This window comes from Lichenostomus cassidix, chromosome 7 (assembly GCF_008360975.1).
Source record: "Lichenostomus cassidix isolate B80296 chromosome 7, HeHo_3.0, whole genome shotgun sequence".
Classification (NCBI taxonomy): domain Eukaryota; kingdom Metazoa; phylum Chordata; class Aves; order Passeriformes; family Meliphagidae; genus Lichenostomus; species Lichenostomus cassidix.
The window spans coordinates 32,096,397-32,122,377 of NC_139488.1; the positions used below are offsets into that span (position 1 = coordinate 32,096,397).

At 41.2% G+C, this 25,981-nt stretch overlaps 1 protein-coding gene across 3 annotated transcripts in view; it reads left to right on the forward strand.

The window, feature by feature from the left end:
- The window catches only part of THSD7B (thrombospondin type 1 domain containing 7B), a 295,328-nt gene that overhangs the window by 98,695 nt on the left and 170,652 nt on the right, over positions 1–25,981 (forward strand). For all 3 annotated transcript variants that reach the window (XR_014853539.1, XM_085067129.1, XM_085067128.1), the window contains exons 4-6: positions 6,225–7,020; positions 15,742–15,993; positions 21,910–22,079. Coding sequence is in view for 2 of the 3 variants with exons in the window: in XM_085067129.1 (XP_084923255.1) it covers positions 6,225–7,020; positions 15,742–15,993; positions 21,910–22,079 (1,218 nt within the window). In the remaining variant the exon portion in view is untranslated. The remainder of the gene's footprint in view (positions 1–6,224; positions 7,021–15,741; positions 15,994–21,909; positions 22,080–25,981) is intronic.

A 25,981-nucleotide genomic window follows, 5' to 3' on the forward strand; every position in this document is an offset into this window, starting at 1 on the left:
GAAATCTGTTCTCAAAGACCCTCAAAATGTGTTGGATGAGGATTACAAAACACATATTGGAATGTGTGGCAGTATTTTTTATTTTTCTATTTCTTAATTGAGAGTTGAAAGGAAAGAATATTTTTCCCTGGGCTGTCTCTGGGGTGTGGGCACATGATTGAGTAGCTCAGCTAATGCCGTTTACATTAGTTCTTAATACTGGGAAGTCCTGCCTTGCAGTGCCAAGGGGTTAGTAAATCACTGCATTTTCATAAACAGCAGTGTTCATTACATTCTGCTGCAGAATGTCTTTCTTGCTGGAGTGTGTCTTGAGTGTTACAGCATGTGGGTAATAAGGGAAAAACCTGAAATGTAAAATTGGAACGAACTGCTGCATGGCTGTAAGTCACTCAGCTTCACGTTTATTCAGATTTAAAATAAGATGAATAACTAAGCTGCTGAATTGCTCATTTGTGTAGGTCATGAAAGTTTTAAAAAGTGCTGCAGATATTTAAAATGAATCCCAGGAATCAGAGGAATTTTTTATGCCCTGTGTGGCACATTGCAAATAGAACAATAGCCTTTTGTATAGAATCTTTCATACAGATTATAGTACAAAGGGATTTAATGAATTGCTGTTAATAATGAATAGCAAAATAATTGAGACAGTTAAGAATAGGCAAGGAAAATAGTCTGTATTTTGGCTGAGATGTGGCAGTAGATGTGGGGCAAGGAGACAGCAGGGCTCTTTCAGAAAGCAAGGCAACGGGCAGTTCTGCCAACTGTACAGCTGTGCTAATTCCTTTGTGTTATAAAATACTGAAACATCCCAGATCTGGTGTCCTACACTCCAAAGATTTTAGCCTGTTTAGTCTGCATGAAAAGATGTCACTGTAGGATCCTTATGTAAATCTTTAGAATTACTTTTCTTGGCATAATGCACCAAGAACCATAATGCCTTTGTATCATGCCAAGAACAAAAATATTGGAGAGAAACTATGTTGTAGTTTGTATGATCTTCAACAGCTGTGGCTTAGGAGAAATAAATATATGTCCAAGTCTCATAAAACATGCATAATTCTCATAAAATTACATTAAAATTACATAAATCTCATAAAAACTTCTCATAAAACAACCACTTATTCTGAGGAAACGTGTTCAGTGGAATTTATTATTTGTCTCTTAATAAGAGTGAAGATTAATTAGCTGTAGTGCCATTAGGAATAAGGCTCATGTGTTCTCTGAGTCTGTTGTTACCTGTTCTCAGAATTCACAGGCTGAGCTGGAGCTTTGTGTTTCCCAAAACCATGCTTTGGTGGAAGGATGACATCCAGAGGGGTTACGGGACATTTCAAGCAGAAGTATTCAATTAACATGGACACTGTGGGCTTTTAGGGATTTACATCGTGTCTGGTGGAGTTACTCCTCAGGCAGGCATTAATGAGTTGTACATCTCTGTTATGATGCATAAAAATTAGGAGATTTTGTTAAAAAGCAAGTTGTTAAGGTTTAGAACAATTGCTCCTAAATTTGATACTTAAATCGAAAGAGAAGGTGAAAATGGGTAGAAAATAGGACTATTCCAGTGGTTGTCCATTAATTTTTTCAGTGCTCCTTCACTGGAACATATCTATTATCTGATACAAATTACTAACACAATATTCTATTTTACTGATTGCTCATCTTCTGCTAAGTTTGCAAATCAGTGCATAGCAACAGGGACAGAGTCATTGTGGGAGATGCTTATTATTGAATGAATTCTCCGATGGTGAAATGGTTTCAATTAAGCTAAAATGTCACAATAAACAGAGCATAATTATTCTAGCAATTCTTATTAAGCAATAACATAGTACTAAGCAGCTCTTACTGGGATTCCTCTTCTAAGTTTGTTGTTCAGTGGTGTTTTATTTTATCTGTAAAGTGTAATTATTGTCTGTATAGCCTGCTTGCCTTATGTGTGTGTGACCTGTGTGTCAGAGAGCAGATGTCACTGCATCCTTTCAGACACAATTACAGTGCAGTTGTAGGTAGGTCTTGCAGGCAGGAAAAGCAAATCAGTGCACAGTGCATCAAATAAACTCCAGTTGCTGTGTTATTGCATGGTTTGAAAGGGGTTAGAGAAGCTGGATGGGGTGATAGTGCAGTACTCTGTGGCTGATGAAAGATGGCAAACAGAACAATGTGTAATTTTGCTTTAATAGATTGTCTTGACTTATTAATCCCTTTCATGTCATTGCTTGTAGTGTTACAGATGCCCTGTAAGAAACAGTAGGATGTCTTTGTTCACAGTTGTTCATATAAACAAAGACACCCCACTGTCTGTTACAATTTTTGTGCAAACCAAGCAGGTTTTGTTTGACTTCTCATTTTTGGAAATAGTGATTTGGTTGAACTTCTCTTTGGTTTGGTTGACTAATGGATTTGTTTGTGCTGTTGCATGTTTATTGGTACTCGTCAGATCTCCATAGTATTTATTAGTGAAAAACATGTTTTTGGCAATCCACTGGAGAAAGCCTTGCTTTCAGTTAGATGCTCCTACCCAGAGAAATCCAGGCTGGAAAGGACCATGGGAGGTCTTGTGGTTGAACCTCCTCACAGACCAGGTCCAGCACTGAACCCACACCAGGTTTGTCAGGGTTTCTTCAGTCAGATCTTGAAAACCTCCAAGGATGAAGTTCTCCTATCCTTAGGGACATCCTGTTCCCAGTGCTATCCTCACAGCAATGAGGTTTTTCCTTACACCCAGCTTGGAGCCTCCCTGTTTCCAAATACATCCACAGTCTCTTTCTCCCATTTCTCCTGCTCTGATGAGATCAAACATGCATCCACTGTCTGATTAGGTTACAACAGATAGGAGACAGACAATCCTTTCTCTCCATATTTTTGTACTTTCTATAGACAGATCACTGTGAAATTAATTTAAGTTTATTTAATCTTCTGCTTTAATTACCAGTGGCCTTCTATTTTAGATGGGGAGTTGTAAGGCATGTTTTTGAAGTTCACAATTTTGATGCCTAAATTCCAGTGGGTTTATAATGTAGTTAATATTATAATTCACATTGTGCTGGGATGTTTCTTTTAACTGACTCCTATATATTGTGAGAAAAGTGTAAATTTAACATGAGCCTTCTAAAAATAATTAAATTCTAATTACAAAGCGGACTATTGACTAGGAAGTATTTACAGCTTTCTCCTCATTTAAGCTACTGAACAGGATATTTAACTAAGCAGTGAAACACTGTGGATAAGTTTACTGCCACGTCCTGGGGAGATTGTCAGGAAGTGAAAAAAATCTGTAGTAATGGGTTTTGCATCTGATTTTTAACCTTATTTTTCATGCTTCCTTTTCTGGTATGCCAAGAGCAGGCTCTGTTTTTAGCATGTTTGCCAGAGAATAATTGCAAATTGTAATGTGTCTAACGACAGTGTAATTACTTACGAGTCCTTGCTTACTTTTTTTTTTTTTTGTAATTTTTCATTCTAAATTCACATCTGACATTAAATAATGGCTGGTTCTTGCTTCTGGCTTCAGCTGAGCATCTCTCTATCTGGTTAATGTGAGGAGTGGTAATTCTGCTGTTCATGAGCAGCACCCAGGAATGTATAAAAAGTGCTAAAGGGACAAGTTCTGCGCAGTAAGGAAAGAACAGTGGTGAGTTTGATGAGTGATTTCCTCTGCTACAACTGCTTTGCATTTCTCCATGGGGGTTTTAATCCTATTTTTAATGCAATTCACTGTCTTAAGAAATAGGCAGTAAGTCCTTGATTGGTGTAATGTGTTTCAAGGCCCTATTGGTGAGTAAAATACTGATCTGCTCCATGCTGAAGGAAAATAATATTTTTTCTTGAATTTATGCTTTAAAGAAGACTGGCAAAAATGAAACTTTCTTGGTATTGAAACTTCCACATCTCAAAAAACTAAACTGCCTTTCCTGAAGTGCTGCACAGAAATAAATAATCTCATGATACAATTCCCTTTCGAAGCTTAAACATTGTTACTTTTCTCTGTTAATAAAAAGCCACCTAGTACTTGTGGTCTAAATTTTGACTGTTATTTTTAGATTACAGTATTTATGTAATCTGATGTCTGGTTTCAACTCTTGGTGGCATGAGAAAAGATCAAGGTGAAGTATCAAGGACAAATGTTTAAGTTGTCAATGGACCTCTTCCCTGTAACTGAGCTTCAAAAGCATATTTAAAGATTAATTTTTTCTTTTATTATTCAGTTTTTAAGCGCACTGGATTCTGTTGAAAGCCTGTCATTAGTGTAGGACAGCTTGTAGAGCACACTAGAGTTTGATGCTGCCTTTTCCCATTCAAGATACCTGTCATGACTGAGTCCTTAGCTTGGGCTGAAGTCTTTTGGTGTGAAACACAGGCATAAAAAGGACAAAGATTTTTGCACATAGCCTGAGGGGATTCAGGGAAAGCTGGAGTTGTCTAAACCCCGAGGACTCTGCAATCCCCTCTTGCACCAGCCTATCCAGCATGGCAGAAGGTGCCTGGCTGGGAGCATGGGCAGGAGGAACACCTGCAGGAGAAACATGGGATTTATTGGGAAAGAAGCTCAGTTAAATCCAGCTCCCATCTGCTTTCCCTCCTTTCCTAAGAATAAAAAAAGATGAGGAATTTTTATGTATTTATTTTCATTTTTCATTACCCAATGTCAAGCCCCTGTCTCTGGAGGATCAACTCTGTTCACAGAGAAAGAACAATGGGATTGCCCACAAAACTGCCATCACCTCAATGAAATACCTGGGATTATAACTGCACCTATCATGGGATTGGTTTTGGTTTTTATGTGTGTTTGGTTTTGTTAAATGAGCATGTAACTGATTCCGGTAGTTTTAAAATCAATTAAAAAAAAAAATTGACTGCAGTAGCATTGCTTAATATAAATCGACTTATTTGTTGCAAGTTCATTTTCTGCTGTGAAATAATAGAAAAGATAGGGCAGTTGCAGTGTCTTTTCAAGCAAGAATTATGTATGCAATGTTTGTGCTGAACAAAATGGCTCTTTTACGAGGTATTGGAAAGTTTTTAAACTTAGGAATGAGCTAACACCCCCTTGAGATGATCATCAAAATCCCTTTAATAGTTAAGATTCGGCCTGAGTGCTTTTCTCTACCTTCGCTCTTCAGTTTGCCAGCAATTTTGTGCTTTATAGCCCTCATTATTTTTTTGATTTGGTGGGTTTTTATTGAATAATATTTTCACAGACAAATCTTTCTATTTAGCCTTGTCTGATTGCATTCACTTGCAAATCCTCAAGTAAGATTCATACAATTACATAGGTGTGTTCATGTGCTCCAGAACTGAAAATGAAGTCGCTGGGTTTTATTTTGGTTTAATTTCTCCTCCTGAATGATGCCTTTGCCACCTTTCATAGTGCCTCGTGCTGCAAATGGAAACTACTTCCTCGGTGTACCTTGAGGGCCATTATTTTCATGTATTTATCCTCACTGTTTTATCCCTTTGCATGATGATTCTGCTACTTCCCAGAGCAGTTTATTCCATTGACTAATTGCTCTATTAAGACTGTTTTCCTCTTATCTAACTTGACTTTCTTTTCCTATTAGATTATTGTTCTTTTATGATCATTTCTATATTAATTTGTACAAATGAAATTAAATATTCATTTGGGATGAATTTTACTGCTGCAGAAATTAAAGGCTTGCCTTTAATTTGAAGCACTGTGAGGCATTTTCTCTTTTCCCTGAATTTCTCCAAGTGAGTACACTGGGAGAAGCGACTCCCAGCCTTTAGGAAGCATTTAACCAATTTTAGGGACCAGCTGGTAGTTATTTGCTTTTTATATATGGATATTTTTATAGAAGGACATGGCTTATATTTTATATATGATTTATACTTTTTAACACGGGCAGATAGTGGTAGGACAAGGGGGAATGTATTTAAATGATGAGAATTTTAGGCGAGACGTTAGGAAGAAATACTTCAGTCAGAGGTAGTGAGGCACTGGCAGAGGTTGCCCAAAGAAACTGTGGATCCGTGGAAGTGTCCAAGGCCAGGCTGGATGGGGTTTGGAGTTTTTATCCCAACGTGGGACAGTGGAAGATGTCCTTGCCCATGGCAGAGGGTGGAACGAGATGATGTTCAAGGTCCCTTCCATCCCAAACCCTTCCATGATTTTATGGTTTTGCGATTGTGTGATGTTCTGTGGGGTGTCAGGACAGACCCAGGGGGCTGGCAGCACCCGGCATTTCTCAGCAGCCCTTCTCTTGCAGGTCACTGGGGCCGCTGCATCGGGGACTGCGGCTCGGGGGGCATCCGCAGCCGCGCCGTCTGGTGCACCCACGCCGAGGGCTGGACCACCTTCCACGCCAACTGCGACCAGCGCGACAAGCCCGAGAGCCAGCGGAGGTGCTTTAAGGTCTGCGACTGGCACCTGGAGCTGTTCCAGTGGGAGGTGTCGGGATGGGACAGGTGCGGGCTGGTGCCGGCCGCGGGCGCTGAGCTGGGCCCCGAGGGCTGTGTCACCGCGCAGCACGGCCTGCAGCGCCGCAGCGTCCGCTGCCTGCAGAGGCTCAACGGCAGCGTGGTGTCCAGCGACATCTGTGAGTATTTCACCCCCCAGCCGCCCGCCGAGCAGGCCTGCCTGGTGCCCTGCCCGAGGGACTGCGTGGTGTCCCAGTTCTCCGGCTGGTCGCCGTGCTCCTCGGGCTGCGCCAAGAGCCTGCAGCATCGCACCCGGGCGGTCATCGCCCCTCCGCTCTACGGCGGAGCTCCTTGCCCCAACCTGACGGAGTCCAGAGCCTGCGGAGCTCCCGCCTGTCCCCTGGGCGAGGAGCAGCACACCTACAGCCTCCGCGTGGGCCCGTGGGGCGAATGCCGGCTGCCGCACCCCAGGGACGTGCAGCTGCCCGCCAGGACTATGCTGGAGCTGGGCTCGGACTCTGCAGAGCCAAGCACATCCGCGCTTCCCGGCGCTCATCCCCACCAGCGGGCCGGGCAGGTGGAGATCGGCTACCAAACCAGGCAGGTCAGGTGTGTAAGGAGCGATGGAAAGCAGGCAGCATTGAGGTAAGGGTGGTTCTTGCTCTCTCTCATCCCCACGGGATTTGTGTGATGAGGTGCTGGCTCTGCCTGCCAGCACCGCAGTGAATGAGTCCCATTGTTGAGGTTTAAATGGAGTTTTTTAATGTGTTTTCTTTATGAACCTTCTCTTGATTTCATTCCTTTCTAGCATATGTTGAAGATTTTGCATTCTTCTACGATTTGCGACTGGTTTATTCGTTATTTTTAATAACTCTCTTCTGGTTTTTTTGTACTTTTGTTGTTGTTGTTGTTTTGAGGAAATGGAATTATATATCACTTTGTGCTGTTGCTGGGCCCTGGCTGTGGGAGAGGGAGGTTTCATTCTCAGTCATGTACTGTATTTATTTGGTAGAAGAGTCTAAGATTGCAGGAGCTTAAACTCCTTCATTCTTACAGATCAATACAGGATAAAATAAGTCAGAAAAGTTTGGCCCAGTGAATATGCTAGAAGGTACATTTTGGAAAGAAATCAGTGAGTAAACCTGGAAGTGTCATCCTTATGAAGGAGCCTGTCTGTAACCAAGCACCAAGGTATAATTCTTGGGTGCTGGTACAGGGTAGGTGACTGGCTTGTCCCATCTTTGGTGGAGGTTGTTGATTTCTGACCTTATCTAATGTTTTATCTAATGATTTCTCTTTGTCTATCTAGATTGCTGTGCTGTAATTCAGATGTGAAGGTTACAATAATGTGCAGCAAATAATGGAAATGTTTATTCTTTCTATTTCTCACATTTAAATTTAAGCTGAGCTCTGCTGTTTGACTTCAGGTTGGATTTGGGCAGGTGCCAGTAGCTACAGATGACTGATAAATTGATTGACTCCTGAGAAAGTCAGAATTTCTGGAGATCTTACTGTGTTCTGTTTTTCAAGGATATTAGAAGTTCTTGAAAAATCCTGCTTTTGAATTTTGCAGAAATCAATCTGTTTGTCAGTAATCCATAGCTCCTGGCACCTGCACAAACTCAAATGGCAGAGGGAAGGGGTTATTTTACATCCAATTCTCTACCCCGTTAATTTCTGCAGTGTTTTTGCACACACACTGAGGTGAAAATAAGCATTCTAACCTTTTTTTTTTTTACCCACTCCTATTACACACATAGCCAAGTATGGAGTATTTTTTTATCAGCTGGAAAAAAGTCAGGCTTTGTGAACTGTTCCAGCAGTTTCTAACATCTTGACTTTATTACTTGTCTCTAAATATATGCTGATTCTAAATATACAGATTTTATGCTCATGTAGCTGCTTGACTTTAATGGAGTCACTTGTGATTTATTCCACAGTGCGACCAGCAGCAGGTTTATGTCTGTTAACACTTGTTAGCTTTCTTCTGCCTCTTGTATCTCATTCCTTATCAGAGGCTCTGGGAGGGGGATCCTGATTCTGTTAAAATTTCACTTGTTCCTCACACACTCGCTGCTATATTTGCTCTAAGAATGGAAATGGAAACCTTCTGTAAATGTTTTCTCTGCTGTGTTATACACTGACTTTCAGGATGACAGTGCAGAGGGTGCTGGGAGCTTTAGTTTTAGTGACCATCCCTGATCGAGCTTGTCTTCTTCCATGTTGCTTTCTGGGCTTTTTGCTGGTCTAGCCCCCTTTTTGGGAGTGTACAGCTCCTTAGCCACCTCCAGGCAGTCTTTTTCTGCTGAGGTTGTGTCTCAGATTCACTGCAGAGCTGAGCCTGACCCATCCTTTCCTCTTACTCCAAATGCAAGAGCAAAGCCCATTGATTGAGTAGAGGAGAAAAGGTCATGTCATGTTGCAGCATCCAGACAGTCACACACACTTTTCCTTTCTCCTTTTGGACATAAAATTCAAAGCTAAAAATCCAGCCCAAAATCCAATCCCTGTTTAGTTCCAGGGCTGGAGTGTCACAGATATCAAATACTCCTGACAATGACTCCCTTTAAGCATCCCCTGGTAGTGTCCTCCTCGTTTTGTTGTGCAGCAGATTTGCTGCCATTCTTCTGAAGAACAGGCCTGATCTTACAGATGTTGCTTTACAACAGCAATGGTATTTTGGCTACTGATAAAGAGGAGTAAATGCATTTGCATAACCCTGTAGTGGGGACTGGCAGGCAGCCAAGTGTCTGCTGTAAACCAGGAAAGAAGTGCTTTATTTGTGCTCCTGCATTTTTCTGGCCAGCATTTCCCATTTCTACCAACACTGCTAAGCAAGCACCGATGTAAATTAAACTTCTGGAAAACTGAGGCAAGAGACAGGAATATCCCAAGATGTGCTTTAGCAGTGGGCTCTGAGCTGCTGGTCTGGCAGGGTTTTCCCTTCACCTGCCTTCCACCACTGCCTAGTTCTTCAGGTAACAGGAGTGATCAGCTAACCACCAACAAGGGGGACAGAGGCCGTGTCCTCATCTTGCCTCCTAATTTATTATGAAATGGCAAAGATGCCAAATTTATTGCCAAGGTTGTTTAATTTACTGGTGTCTGATCTCAGGGCTGTAAATAGGAAATGCCTGGAGAGGAGAATAAGCATGTGGATGACTAGACATACTGTGTCAGGGAAACGGAGCTGGTGATGTTTTTGATAAAATATTTTTTCGGTCTGGAGGTTCCATATTTCTCAAAAGGGAAGGAAAAGGGACAAAGGAAGGGGAAAGGGAGGGACAGATCTTTTTCAAAACACCTGAAATGATAACAATTGAACGGCAGAACATCAGTAGGCTTCAAGAAAGATCTGCTTTTGCTCAAAAACTATTTTGGTGTAGAAATGTTATATTCATGAAAATAAAAGGAATAACATCAAAATAGAATGATGTCATGGATCTGATTTTGAACCTTTTAAAGACTTTATTTAAAAAGTTGGATTTTTTTTCATACTATTTCAGGTGGAATTCAGGTTTCATTTTAGTTCAGAAAAATGTTTCAGTTTTGCCTTAAGTCTTGTATGCAATAACAAATTCAAACATAAGTGCTTCCAGGCATTAAAAAACCAAAAAATCTCTGAAAAAGTTGCAAGAAATGAGTGTTCCAGAACTTCTGCTCTTTTTTGTTCCCTGTTTTGTCGCAGTTGGAGAAATCTACTGAATAATGAGACAAAGGAACATGAGTTCCTTTCTTTTTTTATTTTAAAAAAGGTTGTTTAGGTTAGATGCTAAATTGCAGTTCAGTAAAATAAATATGCATAGTTAGGCATTGAAATCCTAGATAAATTTTACCCTATTTTCTAACCTGATGTGTGTGCTCACTAAGCATATTGAGAAGTTAAAGTCAGGAGCAAACAGTTATAAGGTTTTTTTTTTTTATTATTATTATTTGGATTAGGAGTCTTTTATGTACATATTTCTTAAACTCTTCATTCCATGTGTAAGATGACAACATTGATATAATCGAGTTGTATTTGGGTTTCTGTTTACTTTGCCTTTGTAAGTGAAAATTCAGGTCAAACTCAGTCAAGGGACAGCCCATCTGTCAAGGCAGAGGTGGAGCAGCATTCAACTCTTTTGTTTGCCTCTGTAATTTAAATTTCCATTATCCATTTCCCAGTGGATTGTGCTTAACCGCTTTGCTGTTGTACGTTTTTAGGAAAAAATATTTGCAGTTTCAGTGTTGACATTCTTCTGTTCTCTGGATGAATACAAAACTCTACAGTCTGGAGGTGAAAATGCTGTGCTGTAAAATGCTATTTGATGGTTGTGATTCTGATCTGGGAGAGGAATTGTATGTTCATGTTCCTTCTGGCAGATGCAGGAATCAAGCCTCAGTGCTCAGGCTTGAAAACAAATCCCCGAGCTGTTGGAGAAGAAGGAAGGGTATTTTGTTTCCTAATGTTCTTTTCAAAAGTTTTCTCTCTCATTTCCTTTGCTTTTATTTAAAAGCAGAAGAAACAAGGGAGCAGTGATGGCTTTTTAATTTCCATGAGTAACATTTTGGTGGAATAGGCTGCCCAGGGAAGTGGTGGAATCAACATCCCCAGAAAAAAGGGTTCCAAAGGTGTGTAGATGTGGCACTAGGGGACATGGTTTAGTGGTGGACCTGGCATTGCTGAGTTAATGGTTGGACTTGATGATCTCAGAGGTCTTTGCCAACCACAACAATTCTGTGATTCGATGATTTTAGAAGTGCCCAATAATAACTGTGTTTTCTCTCCTGTTTCCAAATTATGCTGGGAGGCAGCTGCCTCTGTAGCCCCCAGATCTGAGAGTCTGCCAAGGTAGTGCAAATGTAAGCCAGCATTTATTTTTAATTAAAACAGAGAATCTCGTGCATTAAGTTTTGAGAATTCCAAAACATCTTTACTCATGCTTGTTTGGATTATAGGTCTCCCAGTTCCCTTTCCCTTAGGTGAGTTTATGGCAGTAAAATATTCCCCATCTTCAACACCATGGTGCAGAAGGGGCTGATGTTTCTTCTGCCAAAGAAACCTGTGCTGCACAGATTGAATATGTGGTATCCAAAATAGCCCTGGCAGTCCTTGAGGACCCTAAAAATACATTAGGAATTCTCAAAAGTGTGCCTGTTAACACTGATTGCCAGTTTCTGAGGGAAATAAGTGCTTTGATGATGTTAAAAACATGGCAAGGCTCTGTCCACTATGAGACCTTAATATTATTGGCCAAGTGCAAAGAGTGGGTAGTGTGTATTCTAGCAGCCTGGAATGGCTTACAGAACACGAGACGATGCTAAAAAAGAGAAAAAACATGGAAATGGGTTTTTAACAGCATGGCTTAGCTCACTTCAGGGTTATCTTGCTCTGCAGCACATGGGTTTGAACCTGAGTTCCCTGGTCAGGCATGACACTTCCCAGGAGCCTTCCCAAACTGCTGGGGAACCAGGTACCCTGTCCCCCTGGTGCTGCCTTTGTCCCAGCAGCATGACCACAGGGCCAGCTTCTTCATGTGTTCAATTGCTTTGCAGATGATCCTTTCAGTGTGAAAGGTTTAACAATAACCACTTGTCTCATCATGTAACGTAAGGAAATGCATTCACCTGTGGTTCTGAACGCCTTGGTAGGGTTGGGAAATGAAACCTGTGCTGTGTCCAACCTGATTTAGTGGTGCATAGCTCCTGGGTGGTGTTGCTCCTTTTTCCAGCTGATAGACCTGTTCCCACTCATTGCTGTGCAGTGGATGTGATGGCTCTGTGACTGCAGGGCATGTAGCACAGGCACCGAGCTGTTGGAAAATGTGCTATTTTTGGTGAGTTACTTCTTGTCCAGAGCAGGAAGGTGGTGTGGTTCAGCTCGGGGCTGCACAATTCCTGTGTCTCATGGCTGGAGATGGAGGAGATGAGTGGTGCTGCTCCGTGGGCAGCAGCCTGAAGTGACACAGCCATGGGGATGTGGAGCTGCACAGTCAGGGTGGTACCCAGGGATGCTTTCCCTCCTCCTCCTCCTCCTCTGCTGTTCTGCTCCAGGAGTGTGAAAGAGGCACGAGCAGGTTTCCTCTGGTTTAGTGCTTTGTGTTTCTTTAATAAGTGGTTTATTGCCCTTCAGCACACAAGAGGCTCAGAGGGCACTGTGCCACTTGAGCGAGCTGCGCCCCGCGCTGCTGCTGGCTGCTCGCTAATGGATCCATCCTACGCCGCAGGCACCGCAGCGTGGGCTGGGAAACAATTCCTGTGGCTTTGCAGTGTCAATCCAAGCATGTAACAGAGAAACAAGCATCAGTTGCATAACTACTCTACTATATCACAGTTACCAGATCGACCCCCAAGTAGGAGATCTAACCAGCGACATTAATATGGGGAAAATCAGTTTTAAAACAGGGCTGATATAATACCTCCTGTCCCTGAGACCTCCTTCCTGTCCCTGCTGGTTTGGATACAGCCACAGCAGCACAAATCTGTGTCTGGTTTGCAGCCTCAGATTAGTGAGTGTCTCACAGGTCTGGGCTTTATCTGTATTAGATCGTCCTAAATACATCTGCGACATGAAAGGCTGTGTCTGAATTTCATGCAAAAGAGTGTTTTTACATTTGTCTTTGTGTTGCTCGGTGTCACAATTAATTTGACTTGGAGGCTCTGAGTGAGTAGGTACAAGTTAATTAATTTTCTTTCTGTTCAGCAGTTGCTTGTAATTCTCCTCAAAAGCCTACTTGAACAGGATGGAAATTGCCAGCTCCATGTCTCATTCACCTTGGGGTCAACAAAGTTAGCATCTTGCCTTTTATTGCAGGAGCAGTGGGGGGATTTTCAGGGAAAGAAACAGCTATTCAGCCTTTGGCAAAGGCGTTTGCCAGTGCAAGGGTGATTTCTGGGCAGGGATGGCTTTCCCAGCCACAGTGTTGGTGCAGGTTTGGAGAATCCATTAGGGTAGGTATTGGAGGCATTGTCTGGCTAAGAACTGGGACTGAGAAAGTTCACTCGTACGAAGACTCCAAACCAGATTTTTAAAGGCTCAATTTTGTTTGATGTTTCTGTAAGGATCAGGCAGGACTTAAATCTCTTTTGCAGTGGTGCAACCCCAAAAATGGATTTTGCACTGTATCTCAATGGGGATCTTTGATTACTGTTTACAATGTAAGATCAGTTACTGCCCTTTGTGTTCTTAGATAAACTCGAGTTTTCTGGTACCATCAGTTAGGACAATGTCTTTTATGGACTGTTTTATCTGCTCAAAATCAGGAATTGTTCTTTCTTGTTAATGTTGTGGCATGGGTGTCTCCCCTGTTGAATAGGATTAAAAAGGAAATAAAATGACCATTCGTGTGACTGCACCTAACCTAGTGTTCCAAAAAGATTCAAAATCCCTGGGTCTGTAAGTACATATATAATGATTATTACTTTTCAGACCTTGCTTCAATGTTACTGCTGTTTTGTACCAAAGACAGCTTTGCAATCAGTTGCATTTGACTTGTAATAGAGAATGAGATGTGTTTCTAAATTGTAAGCCAGAATAGTTTTATTTTGAGGGGGCTACATCACAGGCTGTTTGTACTTTATGAAGTTGTTTAAATATACCTCAGTAAATTCATCCTGACAGCACCTGTGAGATTACTGAGTTTTATTCTGGGTCAAAAAATTGAGACAAAAAGTTGTTACACTTTTTTTTTGTTTTTTGTTTTACCTTGAAGTACAAACAGAGGCCACTAAATGCTCTATTTTGCTGGTGGTTGAGGGTCTAGTCAGACTTGATGTGATTCAGTGGGAGTATTTCTGTTGGCCTTTGTGAAAAGGGGAGCAGTTCTTAGACTGGAGAAGCCAGTGAATGCCCTTCATCTTCTCTGCTCCCCCCATGAGGCTGCCCAGCCATCCTGACATGATTGCTCCAGTCTGTTTTCTTTAGAGGGAGGTAGCTTGGTCAAACTGTGCTGTAAGTAATAGCAGGAGAGGTAATGGCTGCTTCCCTGGCAGCAGCTCTGCATTTCACAGCTTTTAAGTGTGCCTGTGTTTGCTCCTTACCGTTGGCAAAAGCTTGACCACAAGCAACTAGAGGCTGGAGAGGAAAACTTAGAGAGTTCACACTGAGTTCATCAGGTGTGGTCTTAATTGCAGAGGCCAGTTTGCATCATCCATAGAACACTATGCAGAAGTCAGAAAATCTTGTTTTCTTTTCTCCTGAATACTTTTTTTCTGGATTTTTTTTTTGGCCCCATCCTGTTCTTCATGATGCTTTAGTGTTACCTCTGTTCATACATCCCTCAGTCCTCTTTCAACAAATCATCTGCTCTGTTATCTCACCTAGCCAAGTTTTTTGAGACAAGAAAGGCTTTTCTCCCATTTTGGGGGCAGAGAGGTGACCTTCTAGAATCACAGAATGGTTTGGGCTGGAAAGGACCTAAAATATTATCTAATTCCAGCCCCTCTGCCATGGGCAGAGACACCTCCCACCTGATGGTTTTCTGAACAGGAGGGCTGAGACAAGTGGGGGAGCAAGGAAGGATGGTGGCCTTAGTCTGAAGGTTTGTCTTCTCCCAAAAGTATTTGCTGCATTTACCATATTTGCTATGTTGTGTAAAGCTGTTGTAGCTTTGGAACTCTTCAAAATGTTCTGAGACTTTGAATCTTGATACCAAAACTGAGCAGTTGGTAGCCCTTAGAATTTATTTTCCCATTGCATATTTGACTTTGGGTGTTAGAGAATGAAAGAGGTCATGTCCTGATGTCAGCAGGAGTAACTGAGTCCCAAAATCCAGCCCCACTTGCAGCACTCCTGGGTCTCTGGTGGTTTGTCAGGTTGGAAAATGCTCTGACCTTGTTTGACAGCACAGGTTTGATAATGGCCTCACGGAACCAGCACCTTTCTTATTAGTGTGGGACTAATTATGTTTTGAAAGAGCAGAGTTACTCAGCAGGATGTGCTGACGGACGGACGGACGGATGGATGGATGGATGGATGGATGGATGGATAGCAGACATTTAGTGCTGTGTGCATGGTGTGGGAATGGTTACCAGTGGCAGTGTTCATCTTGGACCTGGATTTTGTTTTCTGTACAGGATCAACTGTGAAATTCTAACTACACAGGAGCAAATATAATGCCTTTTGCATCTGTTTTAACTGGAAATGAATGAGATACGTTATTTACAAAATACTCAGCAAGCATGCAAGTTTGCGTGCAAAGCTCGTTGGAAATGCTTTATGTGCCCTGCATTAGAACTTCTCTTATTGCCTTTGCATTGGTGTTTATATAGATCTTCTGATTTGCCCAGACTGACCATGGTTTTCTCCTTGGGGACTTCGGTTTGAAAAACAAAAAGAACTTTATGAAGCAAATTCTCCTCAGCTGTTGTCTTGTGTTCTTACTGCAGCCTCTGCCTGCCAGACCCCATCCCCGTGACCTCCAGGTCCTGTGTCATCCCCAAGGACTGTGCCACATCCCAGTGGTCCCCCTGGAGCTCCTGCTGGCGCTCCTGTGGCTGGGGCAGCCTGTCCCCGGCGTTCCGGAGCCGCAGCCGCCGCGTGCTCAGCGTGGCCGTGGGTGCTGGGAAACCCTGCCCGGAGCTGGAGGAGAGGGAAGCGTGCGGAACAGGAGAGAAGGCACTGCTGCAGCCCTGCCCCAGGTATGGCCAGAGCTTCCAGCCCGGTTCTTGGAGCTAAGGAAGGCTCTGCAGATCCTCCTTGCTCTGTTTGTGTGTGGAGAGGGTTTGGCGTTGTGCTCTCTCTGTGTCTGAGAGATCATCGATTTGGTCATTGTTAACTGTGATTAGTGGTGTTATTTGTTTTTACTAATATTCTTTTAATTGTTGCTATTTTCATTATTCCTATTACATTAATTGCAGTTATATGTAGAAATAAATTTGAATTACATCCACTACAGTTTATATTTTCGTTTCATTTTACAAACTGAGAGCTCTTGCTCTTGTTCTCTGAGCGGGCTTATGTACTGATTGCTGTTTCAGAGAATTTCCTCAGCTGCACAGAGGCTGGGCAGGTCTCCACGACTGGGCTTTCATTGGCTTTGAAATTGTAATTTTTACATAAGATTTAATGATTCTTCTTCATCTCCCAATAAAAAAAAATCCCAGTCCTGCTTGAGCAAAATGGGAAATGCTCAGAGGTAATAGCTTGGACTTTATTCAGCTTCCCTCTGGGTACTTCTTGAAATAGGAAATTTGTAGTCCCTGAGAGCTGGTTTGTGGCAATCTTTGTTCTGACAGAGGAGAGGATCTCGTCTTTCTGGTCTGCAAATCCATGCCATTAGGCTTGGCCAGGCTAACAGAGGAGGTTGATAGTGTGCTTTGCAAAGAAAATAAAATACTGCTTGATTTTTCGTGTGACATGTTCTGAGACTGACTGTAAAATATGCATGCGAATCTCCTTGTCTGTGAATCAGTGTGTTTAATAGGAGATCTCTTCAGTGTTCAAGATGTGAGTTTCTGGGGCTTTTGCCAGATACTGCCAAAACCTTCTCTAAAGCCTTTGCAAGATACATTTCTGAGGAAGGTGTCACCTGTAAAAGTGCCTCTGTATCACTGGGCTCATTCAAAATCAAATGCTGATCATTTTTATGCACCCTGCTAGCAGAAGAGAGGAAGTATAAAAAAAAATATTCTGTTGCTTGATTACATCCTACGAAAAGGCTCTTACAGAGTGATTTTTGCTCCTGCCCAAGCGCACATCAATTTCAAAGACAATAGATTAACACATTGTCTTGCTGATTTTGTTCAGGAGCGTGGGTGCAAGTGACACCTGATTGGGGGAGACTGGCTGGAAGTTAATCAGGGAGTGAGCAGACGTGGGTCTGTCCCTGGTTTCTCACTTCTGCTTTTTGACATTGCACTGCATTGAAGGGCAAATGGTTGTGTAGAGCCAGGAGAGCCCAAAAGGTGAGAACCTGCATAACACTGATAATTTTTTGGAGGTGCCTCTGTCTCTATAGAAGAAAATCTGTTGTTCTTCCAGTGTATTGCTGCTATGCCCAGGTTTTCATGAGTCTGTGAACTCTGAAACTTTCCCCATCCTGTTATGCCTCCCTGCCTTGAGGCAACACCTCCAGGGCAATATCTGCATGAGCGAAGATGAACTGCCTAATGTGCTAGCTCAGAAAAATAACATTGAACTTGTAGGTTAATAGAGCCACTTAGCTGAAAATATTAAAGAGCAAAACTCTGGTATTTAGTTAATTGTTATTTCTAGGGATGCAATATCTCAAAATGCAGGTGGTAGGCTCTGACCTTCTCAGACTGTGCAGGAAAATTTTACAGTAGTGCCTGGTTACTAGACTTTGATTGATTCACTCAGTGTAGAGAAACAAGTGAGAATGAAAATCCATAATATTGCAGTATGTGCTGTGGGCTTACTCGATGTAAGGCTGTAGGGACCACAGTTTTGTATTATTGAGCAGAAGCCAAAAATGAGGTTAGGTTTTATTTAGGTTTTATTTTTATTTAGGTTTTATTTTTATTTAGGTTTTATTTTTATTTAGGTTTCAGCAGCTGATAAATGATAGTGTTGGTCCAAGTTTCGGTTCAGACCTGGTGATTTGGTGTTGATCCTTGGGACATGGTGACTGAGCTACTGGAAATAGCTCAGATGGGAAAGCAGCAGCTTTCAGCCATAGAGAGATGTAGTGTTAATCCCTGTGAAATAATAAAAGAAACCTGAGATGCTCCTATTCTCCTTATTTGACCACATTCTGTTTGCTGGGTAATACCTAGAGAGATTTTGCTTTTTTTTCCCCTCAAATGTATGCCACTTCATCTGTGGTTTGCTGAGACTTACCAAACAATTATCTTTTCTTTCTTCCCCTTACAAGAAGATCATGAATTTAAGAAGCTTCTGAGAGAAATAAAAGATGCTCTCCTTCATGTGTCTGGTCTCAACACAAACCATTCCTCCTTTTTTCTGTTTGCTTAATCAGATTAGTTTTAAAATCCTTTAAGGTGAGACTCCTATTTACTTTCCCAGTTCCTAGAAATCTTCTCGTCACTATTTTTACATTGATTTGGAGACAAGTAGTCTTTCCTTTAGCTTTATTTTTAGGTCAAGAATTTTCCAAAGCATTTTCCATGGAAATGGAAGTGGAAGGTGTCCCTGCCCATGGCAGGGGGTTGGAATGATATGGTATTCAAGGTCCCTTCCAGCCCAAACCAATCTGTGATTTCATGATTTTCTATAGGCTGCTTTTTAATGCAGGGGCAGAGAGCACCCCATGACTGAATGAAGATACATAGTGTCGGCTACATCCACTGACATGAAATAGCAGCAGCTAAAGAGGTAGCACTTGCAGAGTTGTACTTCACAGAGGGAGGTGGGTGAAGTTATATTCCAGTCTTGTAAAAGGATCCAGAGATGACAAAAATACCTTAAGCCTCAGAACTACTCTGTGAAGTATAACCTCTATTCCCATGGCATTGCTAGAAATTAAAGGTCCCATCACTGGTAGGTGGCAAAAGTGTAAATTTGCAGTTAAATTGGAAAGGCTTTTAATTTTATGACTGAAGTTTGCAATAACTTCAATAATCAATAGTTTAAATGCAAGAAAATAAAACACTTTAACTGCATGTAAGACTCCAGAGCTTTGTGCTTTGTTTTACTTTTGGTTATTTGTTCTGAAAGGATTAAGTGCTTAAAGAGCTTAAACACATAGGAGGTGATTCTACTTTCTTTTATTGTGATATAAATTTGGGATTGTTCAATTAAAGTGAATGGGTATATACAGGTATAAAACTTGTGGAAACACTGAGAGCCATAAGTCCTATAGACTAAAGAGACCAAGAGGTTACTATAAATCGGAAAGATATTGAGCCCTGGTTTGTTTCATAACTGTCACTGAGTCATCAGTTTTAAAACAATGCATTATATCTTTCTTATCCTTGATGTGTAGCTTTCACGTTCGCTGGGAATAGATAGATTTTCCAGAATTATGATTATGTCTTCATAGCATTCATTTTGGTTGTGGTTGCTATGTTACGAGACAGGGATGTAGCAAAAAACTCTTTGCTTTGTTGGAAATTCAAAGCTTTTCAGAAGTTAAATGATGGAAAATGGGAAAGTTTTAAGAGTTGATTTTTTAAAAAAGGCTTTGGGTTATTGCTGAGATACAAGTGGGATGGTATCACTTTGTAAATGAGGTTCATTATGCCCAAATTAAAGATGAGGCATTAGTGTGAAGTAGTAAAGGCTGGAGAGGAAAGACCTCTCTGATAGGCTCTGGAGTTACACTTTGGCAGTGGCAGCAGCACAACTCTTCAGCCCTTTGTCTCCTGGGGTAGTGGGCTCATTAATGGCAATGAAAATTGTCCCTTTGAATGCTTGGAGGTCAGGATTTGTGTTTGGAACACTGGATAGCTGAGGATGTGTGCAGGGAAAAGCATTCAGGGCTGAGGCTTGGAGCAGGTCCTGGCAGAGTGCCGAGAGCTGTCCTTGCACACTGCTCGCACAGCTCACTCTGGGAGAATATAGAAAGGGATTTTTTTTTTTTTTTTAGATTCAGGAGCTGATGAAGTTTAATTATATCTGAGCTCAGATTTAGTTATTTTGCATAATTTTAATCACCGATGGCCTAATTTTCGTAGGTGTTAACTCCCGCAGCTCGCACTGAATAGGAGAAGCAGATGCTCACACCTCTGGAAATGAGACTTTAGGATCCAGAGTTCACAGCTGACTTCCTAAGCCAGATATTGATAATGAGTTTTTCCTTAGTCAATTTTTGTTTTAAGAAATACTGCCTTAAAACAACTATTTCCATGGTTGCGGAAAGATGCGTGTGTTCTATATTTAAGATTTTAATTTTGAAAATGTAGACCTGAGAAGCACAATGTTCTGAAGGGATGTGGAGGAGGAATCCTCTTCACCCAGAGTTTGATGAAGAGCACTTTTCATTGCCTTTGTGGTTGCATTTAACACTGCAGGCCCAAGAAATGGGATTAGGAATTCCCAGAATGAGCTAACGAGAAGAAGAATTCACATCTGTGCTTTATATGTTGTGGGAGTTAGGTATTTGATACTTGTCATGTGAAAAGCATGTTCTTTATTATTTTCTGTGGGGGTAATGAACCCTGTGAGTGTATCCAGATTTGCACGTGATGCTGTGAGTTATTTAAGAGAGCATGACAGCTCATCTGAACAGTACCTGTAAATGCAAGTATTGGCAGTATTCACAAATATTTTCCATGAATGCATTACAAAATTTGGGAGGGCTTTGTGGCTAGAAATCATTTACAACATTAGAAGTTAAGAGAACATTGATGTGTGCTCAAATTAATGTGTTTATTTTCCATATAATTTTGAGATGCAGCATGTTTGCTTGCCATAGCTGTAGTCAGGAACAGATACTCAGTATGGAGAATACATGGAATTATGATGTGGAAGGCTTTTTCTGCAGAGACGCCCCACTGTGTTTGAGTTTACAGTGATCAGTCAGCAGTTAAGGAACATATGTAGTTTTAACAACTGTGGATCTGCTGTAAAAGGAGAGAGCATTTGTCTTGAGAATGAGGGAAGGAAATTATTTCACATAGTTTACATTACACAAACCCCAAAGATTCTGTTGGTAAAAGCAAACTAGGAAATCTAGAGGAGTGGAGGCATAAAGCAACACAAGTGTGAACAGATTGGTTATAAAAGCAATATTGCCTAAGATTTGCGTTTGGGAAGCTCGGGAAGACTTTGGGCTCTTATTTACTCCCCTCATGCTGTGACCTGTGAATCAAAGCGAACTCTGCCTGTGGAAACAGTTGTGTTAGAAATATGCTCTGCATTTTCAGTCATGATGGGGAAATAACTTCTGCTTTCCATGGATACACAGCACTGTTTTCCCTGTGGTTTTAACAAGTTCTTCCTGGCATTTAAGCTGGTGCATACCAACAACTGTTGTCTGTACACCTACCTGTGCCCCAAAATATTGTAATTCCTTGAAAACCTTTGATGCTCTTTAGGTGTGAATGGATATAGAATGGAAGTATTTTTTATCTAGCGCTTGCTGTGTATCACACCTTGTGGAAAATGGAATGAACTGAGATGCTTTAGCCAATCCCTTGAAGGAACTGGCAGTACCTTAGGCACTTAGAAAGCTCCCCCTGTAGAAAAGCTGCAACTGCTTGGAGCACTGTTGATGTATGCAGGATTTCAGCTGTTAGTGCATTTCAGAGTGAGGTGTTCAGCTCTTGGCAGAGAGGGTGGTTTAGTGCTTTGAGACACATGTTTGAAAACTACTGTTCACACTTAATCAAACCTCTTAATCTTTGCTCATTTTTTACGCCGTGCTCAAAGGTGTTGTCAGGATGATTTAGTGTTCCAGAACGCTTTGGAGATTGGTGCTCTGTCAAAAGTTTTACACAAGTGCTCCAGACAAATAGCACATACTTAACCTATGCAAATTTAACACAAAATGTTTCCAAACATTCCCTGTTTTGGATGGGAAAGTGCTGCTATAAAGATTTAACCAACTGTGTTTTGTCATCTAATAAAGTACCTCTCCCTCACCCGCAGTCTTTCAAAATCTCATTTTACCTGTTCTCTTTTTATTCCCGAAGGTTTGCCTGGAGGACCTCTGAATGGAAAGCTTGCCAAGTGTCTCTGCTCCCTGACCAGCAGGACCCTCGCCACCAGAAGCAGGCAGGGCTCTGTGGAGGTGGGATCCAAACCCGGGTGGTCTACTGCGTCCAGATCCTCGTGGAATTTGGGACACACCGGCTGAAGGAAGGTGCGTGTGTGAGGTGCTGAAGGAAGAGAAATGGGAAGAAAAGAAGTAGATAATGTGGAGCCATTGGTCGCCTTTGGCTGGCTGATGCCCTCCTTGTGTCCATGCTCACACAGGGAGGTGCTACTCAGCATCAGAGGAAGTGCTGAGGAACTGTCAGGAGCCACAACCTCCTGGGATGAATTGCTGCCAGTCCTGCTGTTCACTTGTGTTGGGAGAATTACAAAGGATGAAGGAACTAAATTTTGCTTGGGGTTGACTTTTTCCTCTGTCATATATCAGGAAACCCAGCCCTCTGGTAGCTGAATGCACTTATCTGTAGTGTAGTCTTAGTTTAGAATATAAAACAGGTTGTCACACACCATTCCAGATTTGGCTTTAGCGTCTGCTTCAGATTGATACACAATCTTTCTTGTGATTTGAAGGGGAAAGCAAAAATAATATTGTCACAACTTTTGAACAGACAGATGGGTTTTGGACTCTGGAAGTGAGTTATATTTCTTTTAGAAGAATAATAAGTAGTTACAGATTCACAATGAATAATTCATCATAGGCTGTTTTATTTACTTGATGTGGTGCTCTTGCAGAATGTGTTTTTGAGCAGAGATGTAAGATAACAACAACGCAATATTGTATCTTAGATTTATTTACTTACAGAGGCAAAGCAAGTGTTTCCTGGATGCCCAGTGTGTGTCCCAGCATCCAGCAAAGATTCTGAGGTTACAGAAAACCAGACCTGTTTTATTCTCTGCTCAGTCCATACACAGTGGCTGATTCACCTCTCCCAGACATCTGGCACTGCTTTGCTGTCCCAACACAGCCCCCCTCTGTTGTTCCACCCAAGTGTGTGATGCAGGGGACTTTCAGAGTTAGAAAAGTGCTGCTGATGAAAGGTGTGTGGCATTTATTGACTTTATGCATCATTCTGAGCACTCCTGTGGTCCTTGCAGCCAGTGTGAGGCAGGTTGGTGAGCAGAGAGCTTGAACAGACTTCATTCACACTTTATTCTTTGTCAGAATTGTGAATTTCTCAAGAAGATTGGAGGTGTGCCTCTGAATTCCTTACACATTTATATATCTCGTGACAGCTACATATCCAGTGTGTGACCCACCTGCAGGTTTTTCCCTTGCTCAAAGTTCAGTTCATCTTAAAAGTTTTCAGCCCTCTCCTTGACTGAAAAAACAAACCCTGGGATACCTATTCCTTGGATTTACACCTCTAACCTTTAAAAAAAAAATTCATACAGGCAGCTGGAAAAACCCAGACGTGCAGAGGAATTGTACAATGTGTAAAGTATTACTGTAATTTCAAAGCAGTAGTGCAGATGCACAGTAATGTTTGGAAAGTGAGAATCCCATCTACTGCCAGCACAGTCACATGCAAATGGAAACAGGGAAAGCCTTCCCTGTTATCCTCCTCATCCAGTAGTATTCAGTGTCTCATTTACTAGATGACTAATTTTTGTTCTTTGAATAAATAAGGAATGACATATTTTTTGGCTTTTTTCTTCTGGCAATCAGAGCTGACAGAATGCTTCTATTCATCACTAGGGCATCTCGTATTTTACTGTACCAATTTTTCAGTGATGAGGAGAAGATGAGGAAGTTAATCCTCTATGTATAAGCAAATACAGTATCTAATTGCTACCATCAAAAGCATAGTAATTTTTCTTTCTTCACCTCCTGAGTGTCCTTAAAAGGATCATTCAGGAATCAAACAGGCGAGTCTAATGGGATATTACCATCCATCACCGTTGTTATTCTTCTGGTTACTTGCAAAGAGAATTTGGATCTGGGCCCAATGACATATGTGAAAGAAGATTTTGTCCTGTGGTCTCTCCAGCAGCATTCTGGGATAAAATCTGTTGAATCCTAGTTGGAGACAGGTACCATCTGTGATGTGTTTATACATACTGCTCAAAGCTCTTTTATCCCCCAAGGATATCTCTCCCATTTTTTATTTGCTTAGTCTTCCCATCTATTTCTTCTTTTATTAAAATGTGTATGTTTGGAAGGGAAGCACCTGTTTTCTTGAGTCCCTGTATATCAGTTGTTCAGAAGGTTAAGTCTACTGAAAGCTTCTGTATTTTGATTATAAGGTTCCAACTTGAAGATAGTGAAAATGGAAAACTCTCACTCAGGTATTACTTTGAGAAATGCATTGATAAGGTTTCATATTTTCCTCCCCCAAGAGGTGACCTACCTAAGAAATCCCTATCTTGATCCAAGTGAAGTTATATGTTTTTTGAGCCTCGAGGAGGAAGTCCATACTTTTAATATGGGTGCTGAGCATTTGGAGGCAGGAGATCTTGCAGTCTTTGATATTCTTGGTAATATTCTTGCATTCTGGGGCTGTTACAACCAAATTTACATTGCTAAATATGCAAAGTGATGCTTAATTCAGAGGTCTGTGTACGAAGGTAACCTAAGTGAAGAGACTCTGCTGGTTTTAATGTTAGCTGTTCTGCCCAAGGGGTCCCCAGCTCTCCTCACTTGGGAGGCTTTTGTTAATTTAGATTGAACTTTAGCATGATTACCTTTCAACACATCCTTGTGTTTTTAAGTATCTTACTGAATTTAACATGCTTAAATTTATAATGCTTAATTTTCATAGAGAAGTTGCCATCTAGTAATTCAAATTTATGATTATTCTTTTGATACCCACAGATGGAAGTGGCAAATCTGCATGTTTGAAATGATGTTGCTTTTGAGGAGGAAACACATTTTGCACAAAAAGTAACATAGAATATGCAAGTGAGATATTTGTAAAGCAGCCCTTTCTGCCCTTCAGCTCTGGGTGCTCCCTGATCCCTGTGCCTTGACATCCCATGTCTGGAACAAACTGTAGGAATGGTGATGGCTGCCCTTCTTTGTACTTCTTTTTAAAAGTAAATCAGTTCATTCATATGGAAACTCTTTTAAGCAAAGCAGAAATGCAGATCCTCAAATTATTTTCAAAGCCAGATGCTGCTACCATGGGACACACGTGTTTTCTACTCTTCTGTAAGTGGGCTTACAAAAAGAGAAGATTTTTGTGGTTTTATGAAATTTCATCTGCAATGCATTTCCCAGTAATAAATTTTATTTACATGGGTGAGCATCACTAACTAGCAATCTCCAGTGTACCAACAAAAAAGGCATCTGGAAAAGGTAGGGAAGAATATTGTGCAGTGATCAGTTTATGAAACGTGTTCTTGTTTGGCAGTACAACTCTCTTCTCAATCACAATCAATGATTCCAGTGATGTGGGAATTAAAATTCCTCTTGGAATCTGGGAATGGTATCTGTCTTTATCTTCAAACAGTTAATAAATATATGTACTGCCTAGATTTAATCTTCTACCCCAGAATTTTTTTACTTTCTTTTCTGAAGACCAGGGAGTATCCTTCTGTTTTCTAATTAATTTTCCTTTTTGGATTTATCTAGAAACTGTATCTCTTTATCAGTAGTCTGGGAGATGGCAGTCTTTATAAAATACTCTAGAAGTATTTCCTCTCTTCTCTGATCTACTTACCTGCTGTCTCTAGTGACTGGGCTTGCTGCTCTCTCCATATTTTCTGTAGTTTTCTAACCAGGGATCTGTCTGCTCTGTCATTCTTTCATAAAATTTTGCCTTATGTATCTTGACATTTTTTCTTTTTTACTTGTTTGAATGAGGTCCAATTTACCTCTCACTATCAGAATTTTCTTATAGTGTTTTTTGGAGCCTGTCTGCTTAAGTTTTAATTATAGGACTGAAAAGACCTCTGTGAAATGCTGTGCTTCCTTGAATCCTCTTTATTGTTTACTCAGCATAGTAAATTTGGCTAATAAAATGTATCTCTTATTACCTTCTCACCAGAAATCATTGCAGGTTCCAATCTTCTTAATCTTTCTTACTTTACATCTGAAAATCCACTTCAAAT